This window comes from Xiphophorus couchianus, chromosome 4 (assembly GCF_001444195.1).
Source record: "Xiphophorus couchianus chromosome 4, X_couchianus-1.0, whole genome shotgun sequence".
NCBI classification, from domain to species: Eukaryota; Metazoa; Chordata; class Actinopteri; order Cyprinodontiformes; family Poeciliidae; genus Xiphophorus; species Xiphophorus couchianus.
Genome location: NC_040231.1, coordinates 3,510,353 through 3,535,342, shown reverse-complemented (window position 1 = coordinate 3,535,342; position 24,990 = coordinate 3,510,353). Strand labels below are relative to the sequence as shown.

Below are 24,990 nucleotides of genomic sequence, written 5' to 3'. Positions count from 1 at the left end.
AACAGAAGTTGAGCTAACATGTTGGGTTTTCTGGAAGAAATTTTTGAAACCCCTCAAAATTTCTTCCATAATTTTTAAGATTTAGTTCTGCATTTATAAACATGACATAATGTGTTTGAAAGTGTGTTTTGAAGCAATTATATCATCACTTTTCCCAAATTTCTTCAAAAATAGTCAGAAATCATCTCAAGATTAGGTGTTGATCAACAGCAAAAACTAAAAGAAAAAAAATCTGAAAGTTGAAGATTTCAACTTTCAGATTTCATCAGTTGTTAGTGAACATTTTTGGTTTACCAAAACAAGATAATTTTTTTATATTCTGTTTATAAATATCCAAAATGGATCCCCAGAAAGTAAAGGACAATAAAACTTACTCAAAATCTTAAATAAAATTAAAACTTGACATCTTTAGCTGTGAAAATGTTGTTAATATTAAGGAAAATGTATTAGTCAGTCGTTTTTTAACGATTACTTTAAAAAGATGTCGTTGGTTTAGTTTCTTGAACATCAGCGCCACCCACAGAGCAAAACCATTATTAGACTTTCCTTTAAATCAGACAACATTGACTTTAATATAAGGAGATTTTATTATTGCATAGTCATTTTAACAATATTCTTCATTCTCACTAAAGATCTGCAAATTTTATTTCACACAAGTTAACTTAAAGATCATTTAAATCCCACATAAATCTCAAATTTTATTTAAATTCAACATAAAAAAGCCATTTTTACAGGAAAATATCTCCAGTTAATAACAGCTGAGTCTTCCTCATCACAGACTTTGGAAACAGTCACTACAGCTGGATTAAAATGGACAGCCATATTGTAGTTTGTAGATCAGGGCCTAAAAAAAAATCCTCCTCGTCATCATCGCTCCTCTGCCAGCAGCGATCTGAAGGTCTTCAGCTCTCTGATGCTCGTGGAAATCCTGAGAACGTTTTACAAACATATATAAAAAAGTGTGAAGAAACCAATTTAGTTTTACGTTTCAAGAACTTTCTGGAAAAGCGCATTTAAAGGGGACCCATTATGCAAAATTCACTTCATGCACATTTTTGTTGATTCATTTGTGTCTCAACTGTTTCTATAAACAAAGTCATAAAAAAACAAAAACAACCATGCATCTGTTTTTTGGTGTCTGGAAAATGAGCCGTTTCAAAAACCATCAGAATATTTCGTCAGAATCGACGGGCACTGCGCCATTACCCAGCAACCCCAGCCTGTTACCTAGCAACCCAAAGAGAGTTGAGTTGGGGGCGTGGCCAGAAGCAGCTTATTTGTTTTTAAAGTGACAGAAACCAAAAACAGCTCACCCTGAAAGGATAACTTATTATCTAAAAATGGGTTTGTGTAAAATCTGATGTTTCCTATCTATCATGAACTTGTTCTAACTTGTTCGAGGTTGATAAAAAATATTTTATTATGAAGAGGACAGATTCCCACCTTCCGAAGGCGTTGAGGAGAGAGACGACTTCCTGCCGGCTGAGCTGGAAACTGGGTCGTTGCTCTCTGGACTGGGGCAGCGCTTCAATCTGTCGCTCTGAAAACAGGATCTTCAGAGCCGTACCTAATCCCTGAGTCTGGCCAAGAGAGAGACACAGAGCAAAACAAAAAAAATAACTATAACAGATCCTTTGGTCACTGAAGTTCTCATTGAGCATTTTAAAATGAAATGTACACTCTTTAAGCGCAAGCACACCTGTACTTTTCCCCAAACACGACATTTAAAGCAGCCGACGCAGTCCATGATCCTGGAGATGTTGAGAAACGCCAGCCTGATGTCCTCCTGGTGGAAAAAGTGAAAATTCACAAGGTCAACAATTAAATTGATTAATTTACAGCAACATTTAAAGAAAAAAAATATTACAAGTATTAAAACATATGCACAACTGATTGTGTTGGAATTGCAGTATTTTTGTCTCCCATAACGTTGTACAAAGAGCTCCCTCTGCTGGTCAGCACAAACACTTCTGATCCAATGTGATGTTTTATGGATTATTTTCCAACACATTTTCCACATACAAGAATTTTAAAAAACCTCTTATGTTCTTAGGAGTATAAAACGGCACTGACAAGTTTAATTGTTTCTCACCTTCAGTTGTGCTGCTTCGGTTTCATCTCCAGCAAACAGAGAAGTCTCATCAAAGTGCAGAGGAAAAGACCTGGAAGAATAAACGAGAACAAAATAATCGCTGCAAAAAAAAAAAAGTCATAATGCTCAATAATGTCTCAATGTTGCTTCTGATCAACAGAGAAACTACAAACGTGAGGCTGTAGGACTCACACTGATTCAGTTTCACCTGAGATTTCATGTTAAACCAGTAAAATTCAATCAAACAATCAAAAATTGAGATTTTTCAGTGTAGAAGCATCCATCCATGGTTGAATGTTTGGGTCAGAACTTATAAGGTCTGACCCAAATATTCAACGGCGCCCTCTGCTGGATAGCGGCCAAACTACAACATTGAAAAAAGGTCTAAATGGACGTTATTAGTTAATCGGTTGGAGCTAATTTTGGACTAATAAACCTTTAATCAACAATTATTATTAAACCAGTTAACTGTAGACTGACCTGGCCAGATTTAGGATCTCTAGAAGCAGCTCTTTGTGTTTCGTGTCCTCCTCTGGTCGACCCGTGTACAACCGGAAGGACGGCTGATTGAAGAACGGCAGAACTTTGGCCAACGCTCTCAGCTCTATCAGGTACAGGAAGTAGAGGTTGCGGAGCCTCTTGGGGCCTTCGCCGGCCGTCAGATCAGAGTCGAAGTGCTGCCTGAACTCAGACACATTGTGACCCCACTTCCTCTGAAACCAAGAGTCTGAAGAGAAAGAAGAGGAGGGTTAAAAAAAACATCACGAACATGGAAATCCAGCAAAGTTAGCATGTCTCACCATCCAGGAGGTACCGTGCGCTCAGATGAACGTTGATGCTGGCGTGGAGACCAGATATCAGGCGGTAGAAAGCTCTCTTCTCCACACACTGACCTGAGACAGGAAACAAACCAACAATAAAGAAACTGGAAAACACTCCAGAACATCTCATGCTGTTCCAGGTCAGGTGGAAACAAAACTTACCTTCCAGCCAGCTGTAGAAGGTCCGTGCTGTGAAGGATACCAGATTGTGAGAACTCCAACAACAAAGCTTATCAGTGACCTATTATGCTTCCTTGAACATGTTAGGATAGGCCTATTGGACATACAAAACATGCTTACTACATTTTGTGCACTAAATTATTCTTAGATACTGACAATTTCTGCCTATTTTAGCTCCTTTCAGAACCAGCTGATTTAGGGTCTCTGTCATTTTAAATCCCAATAAGGTGCTACTGGCCACGCCCCCACCCCACTGTACATTTACACTCCCACGTGAAAATGGCTGCAAACAGATATGCGGTTATACAACTGGACATCTTTGAAAAGCAGAAGTGGAGCCTCCTGCACAACGAATAAGAATGTAGCAAGTGGTTTCTGGAAGGTAAGTCAACAACAAAACACTCGTCTCTTCCAGCAGCCATTGTACATCACATTTAGCGGTAAATGAGCTCATTTTATTGAATTCATAAGTACTTAAAATACATTTGTTTATATATATATATAAATATATATACATATATATATATATATATATATATAATTTTTTTTTATATATGTATTCAGTGAGGTGTATTTTATTACTGTGCTGCTATAACACGTGAATTTTCCCACTGTGGGATTAATAAAGGACTATTCTATTCTAAAACCAGCTAACAAATATGCTGGAGCTCAGCTTGGGTTGCTAGGTAACAGGGCAGTTCCTGCTGGTTTATGACATCATATTCTGGAGGTTTTTGAAAAGACTCATTTTCCAGACACTAAAAATCATTAACTTACTGTCAAACACAGCTGCGTGGTTTTCTTAAGCACTTGGGCTGTTTTTAGAAGCAGTTAGGACCCAAATAAAAGCATAAAAAAACAGCTTACCTTCACTTCCTGAGCTGCTCTGAAAAGGCATGAGCGGTCGCTTGACGGTAAACGGCCTGTAATGAAAAAAAAAAAAACATAGAAACACTGAATGGTGCTTCATGGTGAAGCTTCTTAACTTTGATCCAAGTGATCCAAAGAACCAGGTGTCTGCAATATTTTCTCTCAGTCGTTTAATTTTGCGTTACGGCTTACTTGAAGCAGTTCTCCTCGTAGATGCTGTTCCAGATCTGCCAGGCCTCCGGACCTTTGTAGCCCGTGTAACGCTCCGGGTTCAGCAGCAGGTCGACGTACTGGGAGTCCGGTGACTCCTCGTCTGGGAAACGACAACAATTAGTCACAAACGGTCACAAACTGTCATCCATCTGTGAGTCAGGCCATTTCAGCAACACGAAGAGAGCAAAACCTCTGCAAACAGCCTGCTTTATTCCCACTTACTTACAGTAGATAATCATTTGTCTTTTATTTTCTGCATTATAAATCAATTTGTATAAAATATAGTCCTTTATTGTTACCATTATTATTATTATTATTATATGGGCATTTATTTATTTCTGTACCGTCAACAACACAGAAACGCTCGGCCTCGTCGTCGTGTTTGCGCCAATCCAATAAAGCTTCTCTTGTCTTCTCACTGAAAACAAAAGCAGAGGTTATAATAATAATAAATAAAAAGAAATAATCATCATTATCATCATCATAGTAATAAATAGAAACTTTATTTAAAACTGGACAATGTAGCTCAAACATAAATGTCACCATTTGATGTGCTGTGCCACATAAACTAATTCCTTGACAAGTTATAAAAATGACTGTAAATATAATAATGAAATAAAACATAACATAAAACTTCTTCATCCATAACAGAAAGAGTCGAGTTGGTTCTGACTCACCTCAGAGAAACATCCACAGCTCCCAGATGTTTCTCCTTCTCACATTCAGTCAGCGGCTGCTGGTTCGCCTCTGCAGAATACTAAAAATAAAAAGAACATTTATTATTTATTTTAAAAAGTAACTTCCATCAGTTTTGTGATGTATGAAGTGTATTGACTTTAAACTCTCTCACCTTGTCGTGTGGAACGGATCGGATTCCCTCTGGAACTTCGTTCTGGAAACAAATACAGATTTTCCAAAGTTCAAGTCAAATATTTTCCACTTTCAGTTATTTTAAAAAGTGATTAGTATCTAGGAGAGGATAACTGAGGCAAGTTAAAGTTTTAATGAGTCTGATAGTAGAAACTCCACTTTCAGTAAAGTTTGTGTCCATTTTTAGAGGAAAACTTTATTTTTGCCTCTATGAACGTGATTCGTAGAGACTTTTGGTGTGAAAATCCATTTTTAAAGTTTAAGCAATGAACTAAACTACTTTCTCCAGAGCTTCAAATAAACAAAAATAGAATGATGGAAGGTATTATAATGACAGGAAACTGCTCTGAAACTCTAATTTGAATCAATTGGGATACTCCAAGGCTGATCACTCGGTCCTCTTCTTTGTGTATTTATTATCTCTTACAGCCAAATTTCTTAATGTCAAGAAAACTACTGATTCTATTCAATTTTAAAACTTTTTGAAACTTTATCACAGCATGCAAAGTGCCCTAGCTCAGGCTTTAAATATACAAAATAAGAATGATGGATGGCATTATAAAACTGCCCTGAACTTGTATCCTAATTTGAATGAATTGGGAAACCCCACGGCTGAGCATTCGGACCCTTTCTTTTCTAATGTACTTCCCCAAGTTAAGCCAAGTTTCCTCACATGGAAATGAAGAAAACTGATTCTGAAGCAATGTTTGAGTTGACAGACTTTGTTTTTGAATTTTCTAAAAGATACAAGTCTAGATTTTCATAAACTTGTTTCATTGCTATGAAGAAGACCTTGTTCCCTTTGCATTTATTGCAGATAGTAACAAAAGCAACGTTTCAAAGTATTTCAAAACTTTGTTCTTTGGTCGTAATTCAATCACTTCATTCAGTCAAAACCTCACAAAATCAAATACTAACTACCCTAACAGTAAAACTAAGTTTCACACTTTTAAGAGTAAAAATTCTGTGACGTCAACAAGAAGCTGAAAACTTCAAACATTATCTTCCAAGCAGTTTGTCACAAAGACAATTGTCCTTCAGCTGAATCTGTAGGAAAGACTGAAGAAAAACTGTTTACATTAGCTGATCCAGGTGAGACTTACAGGTGAGCAAGGCTTCACAGCGCAGTCTCTCAGACCACAGTGGCTGTCCGCCGTCCAGAAAGGACACGGTTTGTTCAGATTCACCTGGAAAACAGGTCACCAGACACGCTTAGAAACAGATTATTTAATCCGATAATCTGTGAATTACGAGTCCGTCTGCATTACCTTGTAGAACCTGAAGTAGTGGGACTCCAGGAGAGGTTGAAGTTTGGGGAAAATCTGCTCGTTGTTGAAACTGTCAATGGTTTCGACGTCGCATGTACAGTCGTCCAGTTCACCTGTGACCTGGGGAAATTTTATTTCTTATTTGACTCATAAATTTCTCAGTTAAGTCTAAAAAACTGAATGTCTGTCTCTCAGAAAGAAACTAGGAGCCTGATTGTTGAATAAGTGCCACTTTAACACAAGATGTAAATGGCCTGTATGGACAGGATTCCTCACTGAAATTATTTTACTGTTGTAGACAGAAAAAAAATCATAATTTTCCATGCAGTTATTACTGAAGCAACAATATACTGCTTTGATCCTGAAAAATTATGAATACAAAAGCAACAAAGACATCAGAAATAATCCCATCTTCATCTTTCTACACTAAATGATCTACACTAAACAGCAGCTCATTAATCTAAAATAAGGATTTAACTTAAGAATTTTCTTAAGTTTTAATAACATCCAATTAATTAATCTTCCCCAGGAAAACAACATCTTGTGATTATATGGGTCAGTTGTCTTTGTAAACGTTTTGTTTTTGTTGTTGTTTTTAGGGGTTGGAATAAAACAGTACAGCATGTGAAAAGATCAAGTCTTATTCTAACAGCAGTTTATAGAATGAGTCCTACTTATGTATCACATTGTTACATTTAATTAAATGTCTGTTATTCGTTTTCTTGAGAGCCTTAGTTATTATAGTAACACATATTTATTTATAACAAACATTATATGTAAATCTCAATGACAATAAAAGCATTAAAAAAACAATAAACACAACTTTTAAATGTTAATCAAGCCCTTACGGACAAGAGGAGTGTCTATTTTCCACCTCTAAATAAAAGGAAATGCAAAGAAAATGCATTTTGTTGCATTTGGGGGCTTTTTGATGCCCCCAAAAAGCATTAGTGTTACGGCTAGGGCACCCAAATAGCTAGCAACGCCCCTGCGTTTAATCACGTCAAGGTGTTGAATATTATCAGCAACTATTAAACATGGCAGCACAAGATGGATACAGTGCTCATAGTGTGAAAAGAAAGTAATTTTTTACTTTAAAGTTTACGTGGATTAGGAATAACATTCTACATTTTCTGTTTATGGTGTTATGAACACAAATACCGTCTGGATTTAAAGGTTTTTATCCACTGTTGACGAACTGAGTGACCAAGTTACCCATAACTGCCAAAAATTCTAATAATAAATACCATCCGGGTTAAAATGAGGCAGGACATCGCTCACCTGACAGAAACACCTGCCGTGTGCAGATCTGGACACCTGGAGGAGGAAGAGAAGGAGGAAGACCATCGACTCCATCAAGATCTGTCTGGGGTTTTGCTCTCACCTTATTATTTACTACAGCTAATCTGAAGCCGCTTTCAGGTTCCGTGTTTTGTTAGAAACTAGGGGAAAAACCGCTTCGGCAGTTGCAGCTGCGAGGAGGCGGTGATCGCATGTGAAGTGTCATTTCCTGATGTTTCCTCATTTCCAATCCGCTACGTGCCGTACGTGACGTCCGGCTGCCGCGCTTGTTTGACTCACATCTGTCTCCACTGTCAACGACGGTTGAGGAAAAATAAGGTTTTGGTGAAACAAACGCGGCCCATGGTTCTCACAGAAGATCCGTTAATAGTGTATTTAAAAACGGATCGGCAGTTTCGTCAAATTCTCATTTATCCATGGTGCAATTCCCCCAAATCAGCCACACGGGGGCGATAGAGGACAGATGTATTTTACCGTTGGATTTATCAAAAGTTAACTTTTGATAATCCTACCATTATTTTAAAACTTTTTATCACGTTTTAAGAAGTAAGCCAATAAATAATTGCATTGCAGCTCAAGTGTCAGAGGTACAGATTTGGAGATGTCTAAAGAAATTGTCTTATAAATGATCAAGAACCTGGGAAAAAATGTAAAAAAAATAAATAAATAAAATAAAATTATATATATACATATATATGTCTTTATATATATCTTGTGGCAGGAATTATTGAGAAGAAATTGAAGTGAAAAAAAAATACAAAGGAAGAATAAAACAGAAAAAATTATTAAATAAATAAATAATTATTACAAAGATGATTAAATAATAAAGCAAATACATGTGGATGAAATACTGTATTTTTTGCATTTACTTGTACGCTTATTTATTTATTTATTTATTTATGTTTTTATTCTGTATTATGGCAGGATTAGTACTCTACATACATATGCATATTTATAAAATGGAAAGAAAATAATGTGTTTTTTTCCCTTAAAAATAGGAAGGGTGAAAGTGACACAATTAAAATAATAAATAATCATTAAATCACTAATTAAATGTACCCAGATTAATGCTAATAATTAGCTACTAATTCACCAGCCTAAGCAGATAATTGATTACTTATTCTTTGATTACACATATAAACTATTTCAGGTTCCAGTCGGTGGTTCTCACAAAAAATCTAATTTATAAAAACTGATTAGCAGTTTCGTCAAAGTGTTCCTTCTTCATAATGTAATGTCACAAATCAGCCACGCGGGGGCGATATAAGACAAAAGTCTTGATAATCCTTCGCAAAAAGTGGCACCGTTAAGCTCATTTTATTAGGTATCTTTGAATATAGCAATTATACGACGGCCGTGTCCTTGTGGTGTACTAGAAAGTATACCAATTTAATACTTATTCGGACGAATTTAGAAATTTTTTAAGTTGATGAAAATTTGATTATGAGGTCATTTTAAGCAATAAGTTAAACATTAATGTAAACTTTTGTGAATTACTGAAACTGACACATACTATTACTTTCTATTTTAATAGTTACATTTTTTATCCTGGTGTATACACTTATACATTTTTGATAAGTGTATACACTTATAGTAAGATAAATTTACAAATATATTTGTAAGTTTGCTTAGCATCATATTATTTGTAGCATATATACTTTTTAAAGTGTTCTGAAGGCAACCCATACTGTGTTTACGCTGCAATGTATTTACAGCTTTAGTATATTTATATAACATTTTAAAATGTACCATTCAGTGTATTTAGAAATGCCTAATGTCATTAAATGGGTCCATTTTGGAACTTTTCAGACTGAGAAGTGAAACAATTTAGACATTTGAACTCAAAAATGTCCTTGTTTTTTTCTAGACAATGACAATGATCTCAACATTCCTGAGTTTTACCTAAAAGATTTTTGAGTTTTCTGACTGTGTTGAATGAGATTAATCTCAAAGGTTGCTTTTTTTTTTTACCAGATTTTTTGATTTTTCAAATTCAGACTTTTCCTTGTTTCTTTTTTTTCTAGGATCCTGAAATTAATCTCAAAATTTCTGATTTTTCTCTAGAAAACTTTGGTCTTTTAAAACTCAGAAATTTTTCATTTTTGTCTTGAAAATTTCAGAGCTTAATCTGAAAATGTCTGAGTTTTCTGGCTGAAACCTACTTCTGCTTTTTCTACCTATAATTGCCGTATGACGTCACAGTGAACCGTTTTCGGTGAGTTTGGGGGAAACGTCACACTCCGTCGCTTCTCCATGTGTAAGTTTGAGGATTTAAAAAAGTTGTAGATTTCTGACGGACTTCCTGTTTCGGACATTGTTCTCTCTCCGGGTCGCTCCCCCCCCCATCCCAACTCTCTCTGTTTTGGTGCTTCCTCGCGCTGCCAAGCCCCTGACGTAATGCTCCGCTGTTAATGATTAGCAGCGCGAGCCTCCCGGCCTACATCAAACAGGCCGGAAGCTGGCTGGGAACAGCCTTCAAAATAAAAGCCACACGCTCAAATCCACTACGCCTCTGGTACGGCTGTGTAAATCTCCAACATCAAATATTAATTTGATTAATTAATAATTTCTAAAAACGTTATCTAAAATTGTATCTTTATTTCTAGTTGTTAAGGTTTTTGATAATTTTAATTTTATTTAGCTTTAACTTAACATTTTTAATCGTTTTGATATTTTTTATTTGTTTTTTAAATGGTTAGTTTAACTTTAGTATTAACAAAAAAAATTTTTTATTACATCTTCGTTATTTCACTAGTTTTCATTAACGATAATAACTTTGATACTAAATTGTTTTAGAATAAAACAAAGTAAATTAGATTAAATTTTGTTAAATTAAGTCTTACTTTGATTTTAATTTGAAATTCAAGTTGGGTATAATAAATTAAATTATATGTAATATAATTTTAATTTTAGATTTAAAATGCACCATTTAATTCAACTTAAGTTAAAAATGCTTTATGTTAAACTAAATTTATTTAACATAATTTCATAATGATTGTGTTGTGGTTTCCTTTGTTTTGTATTTGCTGTTTGTACAAATTGTATTTATTGACAAAATTTGTGCATAATCTAAAATCAGCCGATGAAAAAAAAAGAGCCTTTTGGCTCATTCTGCAGAAATGCTAATGAATCTGTGTTGCTCCTGTCAAATAAATTAACAAAATTTCCAATGAGTTTAATGGTGGTCCTTCAAAATAAAGCTCCAGAGTTTATTTTGACACCCACGCAGCGGAACATGTCGGCTGCGTCCCGCTCGTCTTTCCAGAAAGCGGTTTAGAGCAGCGCAGCCCGTCTGTTGAACGGACTCCGAGGGAAAAGTTAGGCAAGATGGCAAACCCCGCAGACCCGGAGTGAAAGGGCGCCGCTGCCCCGCTCATAATTAAAACAAGCCGAGCCTGAGTTTCCTCCTGCGGGGGAATCCGACGATGCAAACCGCGCCAGAAGGTAGGAAAATAATAATAATCTAATCATTTAAAAATTCAAACTAAACCTCCTAAGCGCCCCCTTCTCATCTTATATTCCCCAGTTTTCAGGTAGTTGCATTATTTGCATCTATTTATGTGTGTGTAACTATAAAGTTATGAATCCCATTATAAGGAGGATATTGTTGTTTTTCTCGGACGCACACGCAGTCCTATCCGCAGCAGGCTGGTTGCTGATGAAGCAGAGTGACAGTTTTAGACAGCAGATCTGCTCCCACATTTTACTCCTCAGCTTTCCTCTCTGGATCCGAATCTCCCACGCAGACAGCGAGCTCCCTTCTCCCGTGGAAGGCGAACCTATCATTGAAATAATGTCAGGAAGTCGCCGCAGCAGCCGTCGGTAACCCGGCCGGCGTCCTTTGGAAAATTCAACGCCAGGATCACCGACAGCTGTATTTTTAGGAATGGGTGGATACCAGAAACATTTTTCTTTTCTTTTTTTTGCCTTTATTTTTGTCCCGGCGGTGAATGCCACAAGCCCTATGCTGCATAGGCGACAGCTATAAATGCTCGGTTAAGTTTTCAGAGTCTGGCTTCTTTCAGTTACATAGATACATTTAAATTGTCCCACTGCAGCAGCAACAGGGACGCTGTCGGATCAGGCTGGACACAAGTTTGAATGAAAGAAGTAGAAAGTGACACACAGAGAGTAGTGGCGCAAAACCCACGTTATCAACTCACAGGGGCGCTGTGTATAGGGGGCGCCAGAAAAAGTGTAAAAATTATTTCTAGTGGCATTTTCTGTATTTAGAACTGACTTATTATGTTTGAACAGGTTAGAATATGGGTTAAAACATGTACAGAACATTTATTTTGCATAAAATCATTCTTAGATAATGAGACTTCTGTCTGTCCTTTTTCAGAATGAGTTTTTTCAGGGCTCTTGTCACTTTAAATCCAAATAAGTTGTTGCTGGCCACGCCCTCCCCCCCCCCCCCCCCCCCCCCCCCCCCCACTCAAATTTTACATTTGCATGCGAATATAGTTGCAAAAAGATGCACAATTATACAACTGTACATGCTTGAAAAGTATCAGTAGAGCCTCCTGCACAACCAACAAGAATGCAGCAAGTGGTTTCAGGATGGTAAGTCATCAACGAAACACTTGTCTTTTCCAGCAGCCATTGTACAGTGCATACATGCTGGAGCTGCTTGGGTTGCTTGTTGGAATGTGACTTAATCTGGGAAGTTTTTGAAGCTGATTGTTTTCCAGACACCAAAAAGCATAAACTTATTGCCAGAATGCGTTTTTCTCTTTCTTTTTTTGCCTTGGGTTGTTTTTAGAAGCAGTTGATACCCAAATGAAAACACAAAAAATGTGAATACATGCTGGCATTCGTTCTGCACTGTGGAATGTGATTTAACAAGCTGGAAGTTTTCGAAACAGCAAAAAAAAGTTAAGTTATTGCCAAAATAATGGATCTATTTCATATTAAATTAAATATGTATAGATTTATATATTTAAACACGTAGTTTTATTTAATTTCATTTTGGGATCAATAGGGTATTTTTTAATTGAATTTGAATTTCTGTTTAGAAGTAGTTGTGACCCAAATGGAAGTACAAAAATGTGGATACATGCTGGAGTTCCCCTGGAGTTGCTAGGTAACAAGGCTGGTGTTCCGCTGGGGTTGCTAGGTAACGACGCAGCGCTCGTGGAATGTGACTCAACAATCGGGAGGTTTTTGAAACCGCTCGTTTTCCTGACACCAAAAAAACAAAAAAATAGTTTTTAGAAGCAGCCGAGACCCAATGGAAGTACAAACATGTGGAATTTGAACAGCTGTTGTTTTGTGCTTGTGTAAATGACGTGCCTCAGGAAGTACGAGGTCGCAGTTTCTCTGTTGAACATGCTTCTCTTCTAATGCCTGACGTCCGCCTACAGGCCTGACAGGGGATTCCCTGAAGGGAAATGCCACAGACTGATGCTGCTGCGACAAAGAGCTGACCCGTCACCGATCAATCCCATCTGAGATCCACCCAGCCGCCAGAAGCAGATCCGATCACCTCATGCCTGCTTAGAGCCGGAACCGCCTCTCCTCTCCTCCTGTCTCTCACTCTCAGCGAAGGAGATTATCGGGAATCGAAGGTGGTGTGGAACCCCCTCCAGCAGGGATTTATCCGCCATCTGGGACGTCCCACCGCATCCGGCGGCGCCTCGTCCGTCCCGCCCGGCAGACCATGATGTTTCGGGATCAGGTGGGCGTGCTGGCCAGCTGGTTTAAGGGATGGAACGAGTGTGAGCAGACCGTGGCTCTGGTGTCGCTGCTGAAGAGGGTGAGCCGGACCCAGGCCCGATTCCTGCAGGTGTGCCTGGAGCACTCCCTGGCTGAATGCACGGAGCTGCAGGTCCTGGAGGGAGAGGCCAATAATCCAGGTAGGACGGTTTCTTCTCAGATTAATAGACAAAAAAAACAAAATATTATCAAGTTCTAGTTTCTACTGCAAGTAGTATGCTTGAAATAAAACAAAACTAACTTACAAGTAACTTTTCAGCAAGAGATAAGAGGTTATTTAAGTAAATAATTCCTTGTTGGCAGATTATTTCTCTTATAACCTGGATTATAAGGGAAACAATCTGCCAATGAAACAAATTTTTTAAAATCAATATTAAGGAATTACACTGTTAAAAAAGTTGCTGCATCTTGCTGAAAAGTTACGTTAAGATAGTTTTGACTTATTTCAAGTCTACTAATATTTGTACTAGACCAGAAATACTTGGTAATATTTTGTGTTTTTGCAGTGTATGATACGAAAAAAGATGAGTACGCTCAAATTCACGCTTCTACTTTAATTTATTTTCACTACAATATTTTCTTCACCCACATTTGTCACAGCATCAACAAATGTTGGTTCTGGTTGTGCATTAATATCAGTTATTACACTACAGGTTAGTAATTAAACTGCAGAAACCCCAAAATCTAACCAAACATTTTTGTCTTATTTCTAGTGCAAATATCTCAGAACACTTGGAATAAGACTAAACTAATTTACATGTAACTTTTCAGCAAGATATAAACACTTCTTTAATTATTAATAATTTATTCATATTGATTAAAAAAATTTCTAGTTCCACTGGCAGATTATTTAACTTGTAACAAAACATTTTCCAATTTTATAAATGAAATAATCTGCCAGTGGAACTAACACTTTTCATCAATATTAAGGAATGTTTTACTTAAAACAAGCTCCAATCTCAATGTAAGTTAGTTTTGTCTTATTGTAAGTTTACTAAGATATTTGCACTAGAAACTAGACAAAGATGCTTGGTAAGAATTTGTGTTTTTGCAGTGATTTAACGTCCAATCAAGTGCAGTCAGCTTCTCTGCTCCTGGTTGAGAGACTCATCCCCACAGCATGATGCTGCCATACTTTTCTTCTTTGGTTTTCTGTCAGCAAACCGTTTCTTCGTTGCCACTCCTCCAGAAACAAACACAGCTTTATGTTCCTCTGTCACACAAAATGCGGTGAGGTTTGTGCTGCTAATGATTTCAAATGTAGAAATGAGTCCCAGGGGAAATTATTGCACATTTCAGAGAGATTATTTCTTCCTGTAGAGTCTGTTTGTAGGTGTTTGATTAATCGATTAATCAGATTAATCGATTATTGAAATAATTGTCAACTAATTGGTTAATCATTAACGGGAGTAAACAGACTCAAAAAAGGCAGTTTGGTGAAAGAGCAACACACTCAGAGCAGTAATTAAGCCAAAATTGTACAAAAATATACATTTTTATTATTGTAAGAAAAACGCCTGTAAATACTGTATGTTCTACCTAAAATTGTCAGTTTTAGCTGGTTCAAATTCTTTAAACAAATTATTAAACACTTTTGATTTCAAATTATTAGTCAGTTAATCCAAAAACTAATTAGCCTCACGCTGCATAGCAGAGCTTTGTTATGTTGTTAGAAATATTGTTTAATCTGCAGATGCATCCTTTGCTAAAAATGATTAAATATTCGCTAAGCGAATGCTGTTATTGCATTTTAGGGAACAAAATGTTTATTTTCTTATTTTAAAATTGAGGTATTTGTTAATTTGCATCTTTTAATGTTGTTCTAATACTGCATAAAAATGAAAAATTAGCATAATATGCCAATTTTTTATTCGATTAATTAATTAATTGTCAATTGACAACTAAAAGTTTGCATTTCTTTCTCAGTATGTCTTTATTAATGTCTTTCTGAGTTAAATCTGCAGACTTTGACCATTTTTGCTATTTTCTGCTGCTTTTTGACCTATTTTTGGGTTTTAACACATGAAGATGCGCTGATATAGTTTGGATCAACTCACCGGACATGAAGTGGTGAAGAGCTGCTGCAGATTTTACATTTTACAGTCTTGTAGCTCTTCCTGACTTGGTTTTGGGCCAAAGCAACAGGGGAAGCAGAAAGGAGGGGGTTCTGCCTCGGTTTCTGTTGCATCACACTGCAGCACGGCCATGGTAACAGAAACCCTGGCAACCGACTGGGCTCATGAAAAATAGAGTGAAGCGCCGCTGTGATGGAGCGGCACCTGTAGCGGCGCATGGACGGGTTATCAGATCTGGGTGAGCCGCTCCTGTCGGGTCACACTCCTCTCTCTGCTCTGTTATTGTTTGATAAAACCGGACATCAAAGCTGACAGCATGGAGTTTCCCCCGGAGACCCCTGGAAAAATAAAACTGTGTTTATACTGTCAGAGACCAAAGCGCAGCGGGGATATTACTCAGCCACTGGTTCATCTGGTGCCCATTGTAGGTCAGGAAGAGTCTGAAATAAAACCTGAATGAAGCGCTAAAGGTGTGCAGATGTGTTCGAGAACTGGTGTTTCTTTATTTTGGAAATTAGTCAATAAAAAAAACATAATTTATAGTGTTAAAGTTTAATTTTCTGCTACCCAATATTATATAAATAATTTTAAAAATCCCAACTGGACCGACTCGGTGTAAATAAGTTATCTAAAGCTGCTTTCACGCCTGACAGTCCAGTGGACTCGGTTTGATTGAGGACCAAAATTGCAGCATTTGTTGCATTTTCAGTTGCTGGGTTTCCCAAACCAACCAAACCCTTTGAGCAACCTGTTCCCCTCCTCACCTGTGGGGGCGCCGCAACAAGAATCTCTGAAGTAAATTACAGAAAAACCTCTGAAGAAGACGCAGAGCCCAACTTCTGTCTTCACAAAATGTAAGCAAAAATGGGGTGGTGTCAGATTTTAGTGGATTGAAGGATTTCTCTTTTGTCTTTGACAAAAGTCCACGAGCCATTTCTCCTGCTTAGCGTGTTTACTTTGGTTGTATTTACCCAGAATGCCCTATGTTGCAGTCTGCTTCCTAATTTTGGAGTGGTTTCTGGTCCGCTTGGCATTCTCATATACATTCATATACAGTTCACTTCTACTATACCAAGGTTTTTAGGCAGTTTTTAGTGAACGCTAATCGAACGATTAGCATTCGATTAGCGTTCACACCTCACCAACCAAACTGGACTTTCTAGACAAACAAAGAAGACTAAACTAAACAGGACTGGTGTGACCATTAGACACTGAAGGGAGCGATATTATTGTGATCATTTAAATGTAAAACATGTTAAAGTCACACTTTGACTTTAAAGAAAGATATTTTAGGCTTTTGTAGCAGCTATTACGATTAACCCCGTCATGGTAACACATTTTCCTGGACGGTAAATTGTCTCAGAATTTATTGCGATAAATGATAATATTGTTGAGACCATTTTTGAGTAACATAATGGTAATAATGGCATAATAATACATAAACACATTCTCAAAGATCAATAAACTTTAAATTCTAAAGACCATTTAACACTGGAACTGGAAGACATTTTAAATATACAAAATAAATAAACAAAACAACAAATAAAATTAATTATGAAGTCTCTGTAAAACAAAATTAACCTTAAAAAAGGCTAATTGAGACCAAAACACCAGACTGAAGCTTTAATCATCCAGTTTTTGGTAGAAAGAGAAAAATGATTCAATTTATGATGCGATTAATTGATTTATTGCTTATTGTAACAGACCTAAATATAACATCTTCTGCATTTTTACAGTTTATATATGATTATTTTTGTCATGTTTTTTTTTATTAGTTTATTTGCATAGCACATTTCAGCAACGAGGAAGTAAAGAAGTTCCTCATACAGTCATCAATTATGATTATTTTTATTATGTAATAGCTCTAATACCAGCTTTTTTAAAGGTTTTATTGGCTCTAGTGGCCTTTATTTGATAGCTAATTGACAGGAAAGTTGGTAATGAGAGAAGGGGAAACACGGCAAAGGTCACCAGGCCAGGAATCGACGGCTGCGTCGAGGACTGAGGCCTCCATACATGGGTTGTGCTAAACCTCTGCGCCACCACGGCACACCCCATAATACCTGCTTATTAGAACTTATTTTATTTACTCACGCAGCTTGGTGAAAAATGACGGGGTTGGTGCAGGTTCACAGAGCGACTCGGTAAACAAAAGAAAAACTCTCACAGTCTTAGATAAAACGTGACTCTGCTGCAGGGAGAGAGCTAACAGTTGTGCAACGTGTGTAAACTGTAACTATGTACATACTCCACTCAGCCTCAGACAGTTCTGCTCATTTCTGTTTACAAAACAAAAGACGAGCAGCGGCTCCGCTGAGCAGCGCTTTCGTTGAGCTGCACCACCTTCATACAGGAAAGTACAGAAAATCTTCAATACTCTGCAAAAACACAAAATTTTGGCAGGTATTTTTGGTCTAGTTTCTAGCAGAAATATCTTAATACACTTGAAATAAGATCAAACTGACTCATAAGTAACTTTTCAGAATGTCTCGGGTAAATAACTCCTTAATATTGATGAAAAAGTAGTGCCGTAGTTATTTCACTTATAAAAAGACATTTTTCCCACGGTAGTAGTGAAAGAATCTGCTAGTGGAACTAAAACTTTTTCATTAATATTAAGGAATTATTTACATAAAAAAGCTCCTATATCTTACTGAAAAGTTATTTTTAAGTTTGTTTTGCCTTATTTCAAGAGTACTAAGATATTTGCACTAAAACTAGACAAAAATATTTGGTCAAGTTTTGTGTTTTTGCAGTGTAGAAGCAGCACTAAACTAATTGTATCAGGATGGAGCTTTAAAAAAAACCCACCCATTCACTTTGATTGCAGACAGTACAGTTCTCTGTCGACCTACTGGCAGCTTGTGCTTGTTGCTCATCCTATTTATTATAAATTTTTGAAAAGCAAAAGTGGAGCCTCCTGCACAAGCAACAAGTATGAAGCAAGTGGTTTCTTGATGATACGTTAACAGCAAAACACAAATGAAAGCGGTAAAACCAGCTGACCAAACGTGTTGGAGTTCTGCTGGGGTTGCTAGGTAACGGGCTCGGCTTAGCTGGGGTTGCTAGGTAACGGCATTGCCTGTGGAATGTGACATAATCTGGAGGTTTTTGGAGCAGCTCATTTTCCAGCCACCAAAAAAATAATTAACTCACTGCCAAGAAAACAGCTGGATGGGTTTTTTAAGTGTGTGGGCCATTTTTAGAAGCAGTTGAGAACGAAATAGAAGTATAAAAACACACAAAATATGAATTTTAAGATAGCTAGCTAGCTAGTTGGAGTTAAAGACAGCTTAAAGAATCCAAATGGAAGTATAAAGATGTGAAAACTGTCTGTTTAACTCTTTATTTTGCTGTGAGCATCTATCAGCTGCTGGTGTCCTGCAGCAGCACTAAAAACCCTGGAAGTGGTAAAGCTGCACAGAGCTCAGGGAAGACGGGGAGACTCATCTGGTTGGAAAAGAGGCGCATTCCTGTGGAACAACTGCAACTTTCTGTACCTCCGGAGTGAATTTTGGGCCTCGCTGTTTTCCCTTTCACTTGTGTCAACTTGCGGTTGCCTTTTCCCTTCGCTGATTCAGCTCAGTAAGATTTGAATCAGTGGAGCTGCAGAGTCGACGTGAAAACACATGCTGCCGAGCAGAAGGGGGACGGAGAAGGTTGTGTAGTTACGTGATCCCTCTGGTATGTTGTGGTAGCTTGTTTGAGTGTTTAAGGATTGGGGCAAGGCTGATATATCACTTTGCTTTGTTTCTGGGATCTCATTTCTTTTAGAATGCTGCAGATCAGGAAAACGTGTTGCAGCTTTCTTCAGATAGAGGTTGTTTGAGATATGCATCATGTGTTAAAAACCAGCTGATGAGCATAAAACCCATCACGGTTTGGTTTGCAGATCGGAGCAGAGACGCTCCGGCCGCCTCAGGGTTAACTTCCCCAGTGGGACGTTTCGGACTGCGAGTGGAAAACTCTTCGGAAAGTGTTGTACAAATGAAAGGTCACAGAGGATTCTCTGTGACCTACTTCTCTGTGCGTCTCAGAGGCGGCTTTGTTTTGGCAGCCAGCAAGCGATGCGACTTTGTGTGCTCCTTGAGACGCAGCCTGAGTAAAACGGGGATCACCGCCTCACACACAGACTTCCACAGTTGTGATTTATTGCGTTTTGATTTTTTTCCTCCTATGTTATTTTTGGATTGCTGGGATTTCCTTGGACTTTAGACTTTCTTTTAAGAAGAAATGTGTAAATTCACATTTAAAATGCAAAACCTGTGTGTTTTTGTACACTTTGGGCTTAATTGCTGCTCTGAACATGTTATTATTTCAGTAATTAGCCTTTTTTTAGGGTTTGTGTACTCAGTTAACGATTAATTGATTACTAAATTACATGACATGATCAATCGTTTCAGCCCTAATTTATACATTTCTTGTTAAAAGAAAATCTGAAGTCCAAGGAAATCCCAGAAATCCAAACGTAACAAGGGAGGGAAAAAAAGCAAAACATAATAAATCACGACTCTGACATGATTATTTAATTGTGTCAAGTAATTTTTAGTAATGGATTAATTGTTAACTGTAGTATACAAACTCTAAAAATGCTAATTACTATTTCTAATATTGTATAAAAAATCTTAAGTGTATAAATGAAAAATCAGCAGGATGTCAATTTTTTAAAAATCTGATTAATCTTCCAAATAACTTATTAGATATTTTATATTAGGTATTTGTTTAATATCTAACATTTGTTTATTTGCCTTTTTATGTATTTCTAGTATTGCATAAAATAGGCTTACGTGGTTAAATGGAAAATCTGCAGAATGTGGTAATTATTTAATCAATTAATGATCAGAATGATTGATTACTAAAAATAATTGTTAATTGCAGCTTAAATTTGAAACCCAAAACTAAAACAATTAAAGTTCCGATCACTCCATATAAATTGTATCAAAGTTTTTGGCAGATTCTGATTACCAAATTGCAGCCCAGTCATATTTTTTGTGCGTTATGTATCTTTTTACAGCGTATTTGAGTAAAGGGTAAGTCTTAAAAGGGAGGATATTGGAGGAGACTTAAAATAGCCCTCAGCGTTTTCTCTGGAAGATTCCCACTCAGGATGCAGGATTAGTGTGAGGGTGGGGTCTGGGCAGGACAGTGGACCTGCTGTTCTGAATGACTAACATCATTTTAAAGTGCTGCGGCGCTGACTCGGCCTGCACAGCTGTTTGTGCTGGAAACTGGACCGCGAAGAGTTGAAAAGTACACGCAGCTGAACAGACCGAGCCAGAACTCCATAAGATACATTCTGGTTTGAGATTTTTATTATTAATTAGGACTGAGCAATTAATCGATTTTAATCGATATGATTATCGATTAATTGTAATTAATTATCGATTAATTATTTGATTATCGATTAATCGAAATTTTTGGTTTTGGAAAATCAGGATTTTTTTTTCTTTTTTCCGCCAGTATTCTCGTTGGGTTTCAGTTGTTCAGAATAGGTCTGGACAATAAATCAATAATATTTATTGCAATAGATAATACATCTGATACAATGTTCAATATTTAGAGTATTCACTGAGCTGGAACCGCACAGCATTCTGGGAGTTTTTCCTCTGGTAAGGCGAGGAAAGACTTTAGTTGCTCAACCTCTCCCGCCGGCTAAGCTAGGTTGGTTGGTTGGTTGGTTGGTTGGCTGGTTGGTTGGCTGGCTGGCTGGCTGGCTGGCTGGCTGGCTCACTCGCTCGCTCGCTCGCTCGCTCGCTCGCTCGCTCTATGGTTACCTAGCAACAACTTGAATAACTTGTGCAGCAGCAGTTTTAGGTTTCGTCACTTTGCCTCACAACTGCTTAAAAAAAACAATGGCGTGGAGTGAAAGCTGTGGCTAAAACAGGAAAGGTCACACCACCAGTTTGCTAATATTTCAGATATTTTAAATGAAAGACTAATCAATAATTATTGATATCACCTGATATGAAACAGGGTTTTCAGCCATACCGTGTGACCGTAGTTCAGAGCGGTTTCAGCACGCTCACGGCATTTAGAAAACGGTGAGAAAAAAAATTATTTATTAAATTTTAAAAAAATCTGAGGTTTATTTTTCGGCCACATCACCCTCAATTATTTATTCATTTATTTAAATTGGGCTCAGTTTTACCGATTTCTTCAGCCGTGACAAGCATATAGTTTCACCTTTTTGTAATCCAGACGCGTCTCATCGGTTTTCCATTCGGTATTAAAAATGCCAAATATGTCAAATTCCTTTGGCTAAAGATCCAGGAACTGATCCCAGATCAAAGCTACATTTATTCCGAATGCTCCGAGCTTTTCTCCTACATCTGCTAATGTGGAACAAAATTCATTTCTCTCCACGATGACTAAGGTCTCGGGAAGGCTTGTGTTGTATAATGACTCATATCAGTGAGTGAAGTTCTGCTGCGCTCCCTGCCTAAACTGGGCCTGATGAAAACCTGGCCTGGAAGTCCACATTCCTGCCTGAGGCGCTCAATTGTTCCAGTGTTGGGGATACTGTCTAGGAATGTGGGCCCAGTCTTGAGTAAAACAGGAGTTTTTTTCCAGAGTAAGAAGGTGGGGGTGCTTTCAGTGGAAAGGAAACCGATTCCACCCACAGTGGAGGGAAGGTCTCCTGAGTCCACAGTAGTGTGGAAGAGATGGGTGGGGTGGGGAAGGAAAAAAGATGAACAGCGAGGAGGACTGGTTTCCATTTGGAGCTGAAATTTATCTCACATCCTTCATATTTGGATACCAGTTTCCCTATATGAGCTGTTGCAACCAACATTGGATATTTTTTTGAAAAAATAGTACAAAAAACTTACACATGATATCCATTAATGAGTAAATCTAAAGTTGATTCATCGACTAATGACTAATTAATAAGCGGCCATTTTCTTAAAAACCCGAGTATGAAAAGGAACAACCATCTTTCCACAACGTAAATTGGCAAAATTTTCCACCAAACACTGAATTTAGAAAAACAACTTGGCTTGACTTGGTAATCGTACCAAGATTTGGTACGATTTTGTGTTTTTGCAGTGTCATAATCTGGATTTAGAGGTCTGCTAATGGTGGGATTACCTGGACCTAGACTGGAGACCAATTTTCATGCAATAATATACAATTTATTAAAATTATAAGTGTGATTTTTTTTTCCTTTTTTGCCGTTTATAGTCAGAATTAGGGATGCAAGTTATCAATTGATGAGTTAATCTAAAGTTGATCGATTAACAATTAATTGATAAGCGGCGATTTCCTTACAAACCCGAGTTTTCTCTTGTATCAGGAGGAACGAACGTCTTTCCATAACGTAAAGTGCTTACATTTTTCTTAAAGACTAAATTAAAATTAAAAAAGCATTTATTTGTTAATCTGACCTAAATTTGGTAATATTTTGTGGTTGTTTGAACTATTAAAATGAGCAATTATAAGCATTTTAAGACGTATAAGAACCGTTTGTGGATTTTGGCGGGTTGCTGTGGTTCCTAACCCTGTGATCACCCGGGTTCAGTGCATGTAAAGTGTGTCCAATATCAGTTATTCGCCATAAATTTCCAGTTTATGTGCATCTCTAAATTAAAAATCAGTTTTTTTTTATTTACCAGCATCTTTGGGTCTTTTAATTCATATTTATCTTGGATAGGACACAGCCAACACATTGAAATTGACATTGACAAACACAGAAGAGGAGAGCATTTACTGTACTGTACGTTTTACTCTACAACCCATTTAGTAAAATGGTTGTGGTGAAACACTAATGTATCGTTCATCCGTCTAATGTACTTCGTGCTTTATTCTCAGAAATTGTGCAACAATCGCTCATGTTCTTCCCTCTGAATTAACAATCCTATCTCTGTTGTTGAAAACATTTTCATCACTCAACACAACATTTTGGAGGAAAAAACTAAATTCAGAGAAAATGAGGCCTGATTTTTCTCCACACATCCCAATGAAAGCTGTTTATCTGCAGCCTTTGAATGTCTGTAAACCTCCCAGAGATGGGAAGATGGGCGGGTTGAGCCAAAAAACTCTTGTCACTGGTTCTAGAGCCAAACTATTTCATCTCACCCACGCATGAGCAAACGGTTTATTTCTGGAAGTTGACGCCGTGTTCTGTGAACTCCCTCTGAACCCCAGGAATGGGGACAGACTTTTTGCCAAACGATCAACGCGGCAAACATAATAAAGCTAATCTTTTTCACTCCGGATTTCAACAGCAAAGGTATTCTCTACCTGCAGGTGTGAAGGAGTTTTCTTTGAAACAATTTGAGCTCAACGGTAAAAGAGACATGATGGACCTGGTGATGGACCAGGCGACTCCTGCCTCATAAATCCTCCAGGTTTAGTTTCTCACCCTGTGCTTCTTGTCTTCAAAACCAGACTGATGCTAATACACTCTTATTGATTACGACTGAAAGGACAGTCCACTAATGGGGTTTTAAAACAGAAAACAGGATAACGGTAGAGTATTATGTGTTTATTTGAAGCTTGCAATTATACCTCAAATGATTAATCAAATTAATTGTGATTAATCGATTATTCAAATAATCGCCAACTAATTTAATAATCTATTAATTAGTTTACAGACTCTAAAAAAAGGTAATTTACTGAAAGAACAACATAGTGAGAGCTGTAATTAAGCCAAAACTGTACAGAAATAAATACATTTTGCATTTAAGATGGAAAAAAACTTCTTTATGTGTAAATCTGTTCCACCCAGAAGTCATCAATGGACGTAGTTATAGCACCACCACGTTTAAAGATTTCCTATTTATTGAAGCTTTTTATTGAACGATTAATTGTCAAATAATTTAAATAATATAATAATCATTAGCTGGAGTGTACAGACTCTGAAACGATTAATCAATTATTGAAATAATTATCAACTGGAGCCAGGCTTGGTGCTCTGTCTGCCCCATGCATCAGCAGGAGTAAGTTCAGGTTTATTGTGTTTTCTGGGTCGCAGCTCCATTTTGTTTCCCCCAAAAATATTCTATAACTTCATACTTTTCAAATAGTGTTATTTATATTCATAAGAATCCCAAAATATTAATGTAACCCATCTGGCATGGGTCCTTGAGTTTTGAAACAGACATTCACTAACAAAAAAAAGGAAAAGGTGTGGCCCAGGGGCCCCTGAAATGGCCCCTGGGCCACACCTTGGACATTCCTACAGTCAGTTCTTCCAGCAAAGATCCTTATGTGACAGAAAATGGACCGGAGATAATCTGTGAAAAAACTGAGCTCCTCTGCCCCCTCCCAGTGCAATCTAGAAACAGCCAATCAGATCCAGGAGGCGGGTCTTAGCGCTGTCAATCACCTGGTAAAGAGTAGCCGTCAACAAAAAGGAATTAAACATGATGGAAATCTATTATTTTCTATTGTAAAACAGTTAAAAATAGAAGACAGGGATATTATGACATTTGAAGCAACACATTTCTTTATTTAACTCCACAGGTGTGTAATGTTGTTGTATCAACAAGCTACAGTTTACATGTACATGTGTAGAGGAGCTGGAGGAGAACAGGTACCAGCCTCTCCTGTCTCAACCCGACCAGAATCAGAACCATACGTTT

General features: G+C 37.4%; 2 protein-coding genes across 2 annotated transcripts in view; one reads left to right on the top strand and one right to left on the bottom strand.

Moving 5' to 3' along the window:
- Positions 1-568: 568 nt before the first annotated feature.
- Positions 569-7,997, bottom strand: ero1a (endoplasmic reticulum oxidoreductase 1 alpha). The gene is made up of 15 exons (XM_028013722.1): positions 7,596-7,997; positions 6,315-6,434; positions 6,150-6,233; positions 5,027-5,068; positions 4,854-4,933; positions 4,521-4,594; positions 4,156-4,276; positions 3,961-4,016; positions 3,076-3,102; positions 2,893-2,985; positions 2,573-2,819; positions 2,093-2,162; positions 1,700-1,786; positions 1,444-1,580; positions 569-928 (listed from the first exon to the last, which is right to left on the bottom strand). Exons 1-15 carry the CDS (start codon positions 7,668-7,670, stop codon positions 868-870), a joined length of 1,374 nt encoding a protein of 457 aa, XP_027869523.1. The 5' UTR covers positions 7,671-7,997; the 3' UTR covers positions 569-867.
- A 2,904-nt stretch (positions 7,998-10,901) lies between these two features.
- The window catches only part of samd4a (sterile alpha motif domain containing 4A), a 54,520-nt gene continuing 40,431 nt past the window's right edge, over positions 10,902-24,990 (top strand). The window contains exons 1-2 of the mRNA XM_028015487.1: positions 10,902-11,060; positions 12,983-13,474. Coding sequence (XP_027871288.1) covers positions 13,279-13,474 — 196 coding nt within the window. The 5' untranslated portion in view covers positions 10,902-11,060; positions 12,983-13,278. The remainder of the gene's footprint in view (positions 11,061-12,982; positions 13,475-24,990) is intronic.

Coding starts and splice junctions, on each gene's coding strand:
- ero1a (XM_028013722.1), bottom strand. CDS start 7,670: ATGGAGTCGATGGTCTTCCTCCTTCTCTTCCTCCTCCAGGTGTCCAGA. Junction 3,103..3,960: donor GAGCAGCTCAGGAAGTGAAG/GTAAGCTGTTTT, acceptor TATCCTTCACAG/CACGGACCTTCTACAGCTGG. Junction 2,820..2,892: donor CGCACGGTACCTCCTGGATG/GTGAGACATGCT, acceptor CTTTCTCTTCAG/ACTCTTGGTTTCAGAGGAAG.